Source organism: Desmodus rotundus, chromosome 8 (assembly GCF_022682495.2).
Source record: "Desmodus rotundus isolate HL8 chromosome 8, HLdesRot8A.1, whole genome shotgun sequence".
NCBI classification, from domain to species: domain Eukaryota; kingdom Metazoa; phylum Chordata; class Mammalia; order Chiroptera; family Phyllostomidae; genus Desmodus; species Desmodus rotundus.
This window is the reverse complement of record NC_071394.1, coordinates 111,469,522-111,480,673: the sequence shown is the minus strand read 5'-3', so window position 1 is coordinate 111,480,673 and position 11,152 is coordinate 111,469,522. Positions and strand designations below refer to the sequence as shown.

The window sequence follows — 11,152 nt, the reverse complement described above, 5'->3', positions numbered from 1 at the left end:
CTGGACGTTGCCTCCATGCTGGGCTTGTCCAGTGGTCACCGAATAACTCTTTGACCACTGTGTTACAATTTTCTCCAAAACTCTAATTGCTCTGCCATGTGCCCAACTCTCAAAAAAGGGTGTATGTCCCACCATGGGTCACCTCTTTTCTTTTTGTTTCTCTGTGGAGAGCTGTGCTGTAATGGGAATGTATCCCTTTGATGGTCGTGGAAACTTCACGGAGCAAGGCAGGGCGGGGGCGGGGCGGGGGTAGCGTGGGGCAGGCAATGGGTGCTCTGACCTTTCACCAGACCCTAAGAAAGATTGTTTTTCTATTTTTAGGAACATCGAAGGTAACTGAAAGGAAACAATAAATTGATATCCAGAAGCATATTGATGGGTCAAAAGATTAATTCATTTAGTGGAAAGGTTAATTAATTGGATGTGTGTGTGATAAAGACATCTGAAGGTGATATTTTAATTGACAGCCATATCAGTGACGAGTGAGGAGGCTGAGAGAGAAAAGTGGGCTATATCAGAGGATTGAATCTTGGGGTTTGGGTTGTACTTTGTCTGACTCCGCACTAACAAGGGTGAGAGGAGATGTGATTTCCCGAGGGTCTTTGAGGGGAGGCAGCCATGACATTCCACATGCTCTACAAAGGCTTTCTAACCTTGTACCCCAGCCTCCTTCTCATTTTCACCTTTCACCGCTGTCTACCAGAATTTGCACTAAAAAATAGAGATATGCTAGAGCCCTTCTATTCCATGGGTTAAAATGGTTCTACTGCACTTGTTAGTCATAGAAGAAAAACTTGGTTCCCATTAAAGGAATTTTACGCAACAAAAGGAAATGTCTATGGATACAGGAGTCACTGCATAACATTCTTACAAGGAACGCAAATCCTGCTAAGAATTCCATATGCCAAAGACTTTATTAGAAAAAAATAATAAGTAGTGTCAGTGAAAACCACATTTTTATTGTAAGTAGTAATTCTGATGATGTTTTGAATAAAAATACTCATATTAAAATACTCTCAAGGACAACTTTGCAGTTTAAATGACTTTAGTGCATCCCATTTACTTCATATAGAATGCTTTTATGCAAATACTATTACCTTGCGTCAGATTACTGCCTTTCCACCTGGAAATCCACCCTTTGTTGCCCAACTTCACTGTCGGTGCTGATACTGGACAGGAACTTGTAAATATTTTCCCTTTGCCAGTAGAGGGTGCTGGAGAGACATGGCAGAAAAAGGGGTCTTCCGTTTCCCTGGGTTGGCTTCTGTGCTGCCTCCGGGTTGGCCTCTGCAATAGCGAGCCAGACACTCAGTGGGGCTCACCATCCGCTTGCCCATTCTGTCGCCAGCCTGGGTCCACCTGCACCCCAGCAGGGGGTTTTCTCTCTGTCGGAATGCATTTTCCTGCCTTCTGGCCTCAGTCCAGCGCCTGTGGACAGTTGTGCTCCAGGCAGCCCATCAGACCTCTCTGCTATTCACTGGGCTACGTCTACTGGGCTACATCTACACCTTCTCCAACAAAGTCTGGATCCTACTTTTGGAAACACTTCTTCCAAATTTGTTTCTTCCTTGGGGAATCTCCCTCTACCATAGGGTACTCTTTAGCATTCTTTTTCATCTCTTTTTAGGAGCTCATCCTCCGTAAACAATAATTCATTATACGAAGTATTTCCTGTTCAGATTACTGTGTGGTTTCTGCCTTTTGAGTGGACCCAATGCACACCTCAGGTAGAGGTGCTCCTGGTGCCTGCCCATATCGGCTGTGGTCACCCCGTTCCTCTCCATGCCCCAGGCATCCTGCTGCAAGCACCGTGGCTCTAGGCCATGGCTCTGTCTGTGCTCTTACGTGGGGTAGGTGAGGCACACTGTGGAGTTAATATTTCTGGGAGCATTTCTAATATTCCTCAGTCATTGACGGCTGAGAGTTGGAGGGTGAATAAGCCAGCTTCTTCCTGCTCAGGCAGGCAATTCATGGTCATGCTCTGCTACGTCTCTGAAAGCTCCTTCACACCGCTGAGCCTCAGGTGCTCACAGAGATTCTCTGCACAATAACACATCCTCTACGGGCTTCATTCCTCTCTTTGTCTCATTTCCTCCCCTCTTTACCAGTGTATACTGAAGTCATTCACCAAGTAAACTATTTCACTAAAAGTTCTATCTCAGAATAGACTTCTAGGGGAACTCAAATTAGTATCTCCCATTTCAGAGATGAAGGAATAAAAAGAATTTAATTGTTTTGTTCCAAGTCAGATAGTCAAGTAGTGTAGTTAAAATTCAGTTCATCTCAGCCCAAATCTCATTATTTACATTTATTTTTGCTAATACCTCTATAAAGATAATTTTAACCACACATTAGATAAATTCAGACTTTAAATATACAAAGTCTACAATATAGGTGTCCCATATATAAAAATAAAATTGGCTTGTTGAAAAGTGAATCTGCATAAAAGTTTGTTACAGAAGTTACGCAGGCATTGTTAGGGTAAATATAAAAAGTTTCTGATAACAGAAAACTTTCTCTTCTCATCATTTTGTGTGTGATAGTTTATGGTCAGTAAGTACCAACTCCCCACGGATTATAGGTTATTAGTTATTTTCTATAAATATGATCAAAACAGCATACAGTTGCTCTTATGGTTTATATATGCAGCTGGTTCTTTGTTGAAATATAAAGCCCTGATTTCCGAACATAAAAATAATGTATAACTAACACTAGGATAAACATTAGATTGACTTTTCTTGGGACATATTGTCTGTAGTCCTGGTGGAGCAGCTTCTCTCCTGAGCCATGGTTCACTAACCCTATAATTGTGACTTGCCGTTGTAACCAACGCCATTCTTTTCCCAAGTCAGGCCTCATACAGCTGCGATGCACCAATACTGTCTTAGGAGTAACATTTTTCACAGGGATGCACCACTGGGCTAAACTGCAGAAATAGAAAAGATGGCAAAAGCAGGGAGCTTATTTTAAATAGAAAGTGATGTGTTTATATATTCGTATGGTTTTAAAACTTAGAGGAATATTTAAAGTAGAAAAATGATGACTCTGGGAAGAAAGTTGATATTAATCATCTTAATAAACATCTAACATCTAATAATAATATTACTATATTAAACTCCTTCCTGCTTAAGACCTACTTTGGCCCATGCTGGTTCCTTTGTCCTCCAGACTAGGCCATTGTCTTAAGCTCTAGCAGGCACGACTACCAGCAAAGCTTACTGGGGCCACCCTCAGAGTCGCTTTCTCTGTAGGTCTGGGGCAGGGCCTGAGAATTTGTATTTCTAGTAAGCTCCTGGTCATGCTGATACTGCTGGTCAGGGGACCACAACTGGACAACTGCTGTTCTAGAATCTCGGTGTTTTTTCCCAACCCTGGGTGCATGGTGGAGTCACCTGGGGAGTTCTAAGCATTACCCAGCCCAGACAAACTAAATCAGAATCTTTGAGGTCAGGGCTGGGGGCTGGTTGGTAAAATCTGCACAGGCGGTTCTCACGGGTGGCCAGAGTCAAGCACAAGTGTTTGTCCCAGTGTTTATGAAAAAAAAAACACACCCCTCTAACATGTACATGTGAGGGTTCTTTAAATGCAGCCTGATTCACAGGTCTGGGATGGGGTCCAAGATTTTGCGGTTTTAACAAGCTCCCACGGGAAGCTGCTGCTGCTGCTGCGCCATCGGCCACACTTTGAGAATCAAGAGCCAGAAAAAAGGGATGAAGTGTTTTGGTGTAAATTAAACCAGAGATATATTAAGTGATTCAGGTCCGGGGCTCAGCTAGCTTTTGGGTACTAGGAGCCAGAGAGGACAATTTGATTTTGCTCTACAGGTTGCCTGATTGGAGCAGGAGGGGCAATCATGACTCATTTTGGGCAACCGGTTACCATGGCAATTTGCAGAAATATGCGCTTCTACCTGGGGGCTCCTGGACATCACTGCCAATCATGGCAAGGGACCCCAAGGACACTCAGAGTGTTAGCCAAGTAGCTGTGGCTACACGGAGGGCTGTGTTTCCTGAGCGACGCAGCGGAGTTCGAGCCCCTTCCTCAGCCAGCCGAAGTTAAAGATGCCCCCCATGCTAGGTTCCGGAGCCTCAGCACTGGTTTAAAATTTACCTCTAAATACGGAGGAAATTCTTAATTGAGAATGATCCCTTCAAGTTACTGTATCAGTTTTTTACAAAATGAAAAGCACAGACACATGTTTAAGTCTTGTTTCCTGCAATTTTATTCTCCATTGTACTCAAATATATCACATAGATATGTTTTACTTTAATCAAGACAGCTGTAAAAAAAAAAACAAACCCAAGCCCCCAAACCTCAAAACAGCCTTAGCCTCCGTACGAAATTCCATCCCATTCCCAGCTTCTTATCCCTGTAGGGAAGAAACCTAAGCCAGGTGGAAAGAGTCTGAGAAGGCATAGTATGGCCCACCCAGCTCTTTTCTCTGGAATGTACAATTATTTAATTTCCCGGAACAGCGGGTACAAGTGTGCTGGTCTCTGCCTCACTGGCTGTCTGCAGGACTTTTGTGAGTTCTGTACTCCAGGCTCTTTTCAATGACACAACCCAACAAACAGATATTTTCAGGACATAGGCTGTGGAGAGTGACATTTTGGCTACTCCCTCTGGTGGGACCTATTCTCTCCATGGGACCCCAAGGGGAAGCTTTGATGGCATTTGTGTGAAAGAGCAGGCATTTCATCACCTCTGCTTGCTGCTGGAGCTGATTAGGCCAGGAGGGCAAGACCACCCACCACATGGGAAGTGCTGAGGCTGTTGGCTGAAGTGCTGGGGTCTTCGGCCTCTTGTGGTGGGCATGGCAAACATGTATGTGTCTGTCATTTCTGAAGTGCAATAATAGCAAATTTCCATAGAGAAACTTTATGGGCCTCCAAAATAGTATATGTTTATGGCATATATTCATGTTAGTGAATACATTTCCTGGACCTTTCTGTCATTACCAAGAATTTAAAACAAATCTTTAATTACTAAAATCCAGACAAGGACAAATCAGAAGTCACGTGGATTGGGGCTAAAATGGCCGGGAGCAGAGACAGCCCATTTTTACCCTGGTGCCTCCTCAAGGACTTTTTCTTTTTAAAGGTAAATGTTGACTTGACTATTAACACGGTTACAAATATACTGTTAGGGATACATTATAAAAGTAGATTGGGATCTATGCAGAGAAGATATCAAAAGGGGCTCATTTTCCAGAAGTTAGCTGGGGACAGTTAGGGGAGGGGAATGAAGGAGGGAGCAGAGGGAGCAGAGAAGATGGACAGGAGAGGAGAGTGGGGAGAAAGGGAGAGGCAGGGAGGAAGTTGGGAAGAGGAGGTGGGTGGGGGTGGGAGGAAGAAGGGGGGAGGACTTAGGAAAGGGGAGGGAGAGAGAGAAATAAGAGGAGGGGAAGTAGGGGAGAGCCAGGGGAGAAGAACTGACATTTGCTTAGCATTCCTTATATGTCAGGTAGCGTGCTTTCACATAAATTACTTCATTAAACCTTCACAAAGTTCTGCAAGTTAGATACATTTTAATCCTCAAATTTTAGAGGAAGAAATTGAGACTCAGAAGTGTTAAATAACTTGTCTGAGGTCACAGAGCCAAGAAAAATGGTTGGAGGCCAGCACTCCTGTGTGTCCCAAACTGCTTCTTTCTCAACATCCTGTTTATTTGAAGCATTTGTCTTTGGGTAACCTGAGAGAAGGGGGCAAAGGAATGGCCTCTAACTGAGGGGCACATGGCCTGAGGTTCTATCTTCAGTGATGATGGTGATGTAGGGCAGACTACGTTTGGAGCGTTATAGATTTCTATAGCAAAGACAAATGTCTCAAGAGGATGACCTAAACTAGACACTTCTTGAGAAAAAGCAGACTTAGGGAGATCTATTTGGAGCAAGACATTTCATTGCTCTGGAAAAATCATAATCTTGACATTAGCTGTCCCATTCCACCCATGGCCCGCCCACAGCCATTGTCACTCTCTAACCAAAGAGTAGGCTTGCTTCACATCCAAATAGGGATTCCTCCCTCTACGGGAAGAACTGACCAGTTTACGAGACTTCAACAGGCGTTTTCACTTTTTTTCCTTCTAGAAATTCTGAATAAAATGAGAAAACAAAGATCCACAACAAATCAAGAGGTACCAGTGTAAGACCCATAGTAGGTGCTCGGCCATTATTAGTGGAAATAATGAATAAATGCTCGAAGATTTCTTGGAGAAAGTGACCAATCATTTTCATGAAAAAAATTATCAGGAACTGTATCAGGAACTGTAAGGAAATAGAATTGCACACAACCGTCAGTTTGAATTGGTTTGATTCTGGCTTGTCTACCTCCCACAGAACCAACTCCGTCACCTAAGGGGTGATTATGACAAGGTTTCTGGAGTTTGTTTCCTGGAACATCCAAATCAGAATCACTTGGGACCCAGCCCACATCCTGAGGGTCAGGGACCTGAAGTCTCTATTTTTATTAAGATCCCCTGGAAATATGTTATTCAAACTAGAGCTCGAGACTCCTGACACAGGGGTTAACTGTGCCTAATTATCAATATAACTATAGGCCCAGGGCTGTCTTTAATAGAATTTAGATGCTAGTTATTTATGTATAAATTAGCTCAGACTCAATCTTGTACAACTATAGATTGCAGACCAGTATTTCCCAATATTTAGTGTATCTAAGTCACCTGGAGTTTACTAAATGGGAGATTCCCAGGCTCCACCCAAGAAGACTAGGTTGTCACCAGATTTTCTGTGCTTAAACAAGTCCCCCATGTGATTCTGATGCAGGTATTCTGCTAACACTCAATACAGAGCCTTCTGGAAAATAATATTCCCATCAAAGCGTTATTCAGCCTCTGAAACGCCACTTCGGTGGTGATCTTACCAACTCTCAAGGCAATAAAATACAACTGTAATTGAATAACAATAAAAATTTTAAAAAATCCAGTTGTAGGTAGTTTTAACTGCCAGAACCTTCTCCCTATGTTAAATTAAAATAAAGTCTTATATCGTCTGTCAGACTGGTGCTCTTAATTAGAACTACGCAGAAGATTTTAGTCCCCAATATTATTTTTAAGAAAATACACCTGACCAAAAAAATAAGTGTTTCTGTTCCCTCTGGATCCCTGCTTGCTCCTTCAGCTGCGCGTGGGTAGATGCGAAAAATGTGGGGATCCAGAAATGCTTCCCTGATCAGAAGACAGGGACTCTGCTATTTGCATAGCGACAGTGTTTAGAAAATCAAACATCTAAAACAACTCGGAATTCTCATTCCCTAGAATAATATCACAACATGCATACACAAACAAAAAACCAGAACGTGGCATTCCAGGCTGCCCTGGATATGGGAGAGTTTTGTTTATCAGAATAATGATGAGAGAAAAGGCGAAGAAGGAGTGAGGTGTGGCTCATGCAGATGCAGCGGGTGCCCTACTGTAAGAGATCTGTGGGGACCCTTACTTGTCCCAGGAGCTTGCTCATTCTCGCCCAGTTGCAGACGTGCCCAGGGTGGGCAGCTGCTTCTTACGCCTGCTAACAGCAGTTGCTGGAAGTAGATACAGAGCAGGTGACGAGGTGGAAACATATGTGCATGTTCCCAGGTATTTCACTGGACTTCCTCAGATCCGCAGAGCTGAACTAATTTATCCCATTTGTATGTTTACTTAAAAAAAACCCCAACAAACATTTTATTTCATTTTATTTTCAGATGATATCAGTTTTAAAAGGCAGCAAAAATGGATTTGGACATGGAGGAAGGAACACTCAGAATAGCCATGGTGGTTTGGGTCCATCATTTAAAACAATGTGGTGGGTCAAGTTAAAAACACCCGTGTCCCAATTATTTATTTACAATAATAATACTAAGTAACTTTCAGTGTTGTCTGATGATTGGATGTGGAAACGTGTTAATTCCTAAACATCTGTCAGTACATGGTCGGTACTCAAAAAACAAAACGTCAGTCATTATTAGTAGCATCGTTATAGCAGCGCTAAGCTTTCAAAAGGCATTCACCAACCAACACCAATTAGTTCTTTTGGAATAGTACTTCAAAGGGTGACAGAGGTCAGGATGAGCAAAACAGGGAATACAAATGAATACATTACATCTAGAAAGTTGCCTTTGCCTCATTTCCCCATCCTCTTAAGTAGGGTGAACATTTTGGAGGTATTTTGGTGGTGGGAGAGTAGAAGGCATTGTGTGTTGAGTGACCTGCCTCATAAACATGTTCTGCTTCCATATTTTCTTAGAGAAAATTTCTTTTCTTTCTGTTATTCTGGCCAATTTCAGGGTGTAAGATTCACACATCAGAAATCTCGCTTTGTTTAGATGTTTTTAATGATGCAATTCTCAGATTGTTTATTCTCTGTGGTGGGAAATAAGAACAGGGGGACTCCAGGATGTGAATTCAATAGGTTTTCTAAGAATGTCTGGGATGATTAGGCTGTAAATGTTCTTAAACATAAAATAAAACTTAAGTGAAGCTGTTTAAATCCTCACCCAGCCAGCATCTGAATTTGCCTGCTGGTTGCAACGTGAGGAACATTGTAAGTTCTAGACTTTCTCCAGCACCCTTGCTGTGTAATCTCTGGGACCCTTTTACCCCCTCTGCAAAATGAGAATGAAAACACCTGCTCCACATAACTTAAAGCATTGTTGAGAGCTTAAAAAAAATTAAAGTGCTGATCCAATGCAGGCTGGCATCTGTCTCCCAAGCCATAGCTCGGAAGTCTGGGCACCATTTTGGAATTTTCACTGGTCTACAACCTCCCCTGAGAGCATAGCACAGGGGAAGGAGACACCTAAGATTTTCTCCCTCATTTGGAGGCCAAAATGGCTCTTTGTAGTTGTGATCTTAAATTCCACAGACTACTTTTGGGTTCCTGAACAACCAGGATGATGCCTAGAGGAGGGACATTTATGTGGCCCCAAGGGCAGCCCTGGCTCAGGTCACTGACAGGAGCCAGCAGAGTGGGTGGAGCCGTCCCCACTGCCAGCTGGAGATTGTGTACTTGACACTCACTCCCTGTTTTCACTTCGTTTGTAAAACGTGACCTCACTTTTCTTTTGTAATCCTGTCGTATGAGGATACATTTGTTGCAAACTGCATGCAGATAAAAGGGGGACTCCTTTGGAAACTACATCTTCTTGATAATAAATAATTTTTGACCTACTATACATAACAGTAGTGCATGTCTTGTTAAAATGGCAAGCGCTTTTTACCAAAATGAAAAGAAAACATTCATTTCTTTATAAATATTTTAAATAGTTTAAATACATATTTCATACCAAGGATATAAAAATAGCCTCTCTCTTTTTTTTGATAAATAAAGACATATTCATTTACATGGCAAATAACGTGCAATAGCTAACCACTGGCCACCAGCTCTGTTGGACTGATTGTCTGGGAGATGACATGCAGTGATATTTGTCCCTTTGCTTTCACAAAGAGAAAAACAGGTCAGCAGGAGCCGTGCACTCCCGAGGCCAACAGTGCTACGGATATTGTCCAAGAATGACAAATAGGCACTCAGGAAAAACCTTTGCTGCCCTTCACAAAAGCCACCCAGGACAAAACGGATCCACAAATTCTCTGTCTGGGATTTCTAGCTGCTCAGACCCTCAGGGCCCTTGGACCTTTTTACCAAAGTCTGTCAAATAGACCAGTAAGTTAATACCTGTACAGGAAAGTGCGTCTATTATGTTTCTAGGATCTTGAAAGTGTTGGCTACAGTATGGAGGTGATGTGCCTTTGCCTGGCTCCCCAGCTCTCTTCTGCAGGACTCCCAGTCTTGCTCAGTCTTCGTGGCTGCCAGAGGCAAAAAAGGCAACTAAAGCCATCATGCAGTGGTGGGTTGGGAACTGGCAGCTGCCTCACGTGCACTAATATCATACATTTATGGCTTTATTTTCTTTCACGTCTGCTGTGCTTGTGACAACTTCCAGTGGAAAGTTCTCCAAGGGTTCAGTAGAGATTGATGCCATTCCTTCCCGATCCCAAGATCCTGGCAAGTTTTCCAGACTGAAGGAGCTCACGGCTGCCTGGCTGAAGCTGCCCTCCTCTGACCTGCTCGGGAGAACCAGGTGCAAAGATGTTTCTGAGGAGGAGCAGACGGAGGACGAGAGAGTCTCCGAAATGGACTGCAGAGGTGTCAGCGTAGTATCTGAATGCGGAGAGATGCACCTTAAAAATCGTAAATGACCTTCTTGGACCACCTGGTAGTGGGCAGGTGAAATATCAAGGTTTGGAGAAGGATAACGTTCACCACATGCAGGGTTTTGCTGCTCAGGAGCTCCAGTTCGTTGGGGGCTGCTCTCCACAGAGGAGGGATCCACACTCCAAATGTCTGAGGTGACATTACCGTGACAAAGTTGTGCTTGGGGATAAGCAGCTCCACCTGCTTGCAAGTGCAGGCAAGGTTGGTGCGTACTCCAGGTCATCCGGGTCTGCAAGCTGCCCCTGGAGGGACACACAGAGGTGGTGTGCAGAGAACAAAACCGTGATGGCTGCTGAGGTGACAGGACATTTTCCAGAAGTTGCATCACATTCCTCATGTCTTTACCTAACTGGGAGACCTCCTGAGTCAGTGTTGTTACCTGTTTGGAAAAAGCAAAGCAAAGGCAATAGTCAGAGAAGTGCATGGTAGTGGTCTCAGAGCAGTGAGGTGGACAAGTGAGATTTCTCAGGGAGAAGGTGAAAGGCTGCTCCTCTGCCAACTCCAAAGGGTGTCCAAAGGGTGAATGGGGAAACGGGGCACCTGATCTAAAGCCATCCCCATTCCGAGGGAACCTAGAGAGACACAGTGTGGCATTCTTAACCCATGTTTCTGGGGTTCTTGAACAGAAACCCAGAGGTGTGGGTCCATCATCTCCTCTCCTGTATCTCTTAAGTCCAGACCCTGTCTTTTACTTCCTCTGAGTGGTGTGTGCACACAGGTCACCTCAGATATTTCTCCACAGTGCTGAGTGGGGGGCGTCGCATGTAAAGCGCTCAGCACACTCCCTGTCCAGAGTAGATACCCAGAGAATGACAGCTCTCACTTTTGTCACTTCTGGTTGAGATCTAAGGTCCAGAGACCACCTGGCCTTCAGTGAGGATGAGGGTGGTGAGCAAGAACTCACACCAGATTTTCGAGGGAGGGAGTCTGGGAAAAGGG

General features: G+C 43.8%; 1 protein-coding gene across 1 annotated transcript in view; it reads right to left on the bottom strand.

The window, feature by feature from the left end:
• Nucleotides 1-5,696: 5,696 nt before the first annotated feature.
• The window catches only part of KCNH8 (potassium voltage-gated channel subfamily H member 8), a 278,542-nt gene continuing 273,086 nt past the window's right edge, over nucleotides 5,697-11,152 (bottom strand). Inside the window, exon 16 of the mRNA XM_024566106.4 lies at nucleotides 5,697-10,592. Within this exon, the coding sequence (XP_024421874.2) occupies nucleotides 9,885-10,592 (708 nt within the window). The 3' untranslated portion in view covers nucleotides 5,697-9,884. The remainder of the gene's footprint in view (nucleotides 10,593-11,152) is intronic.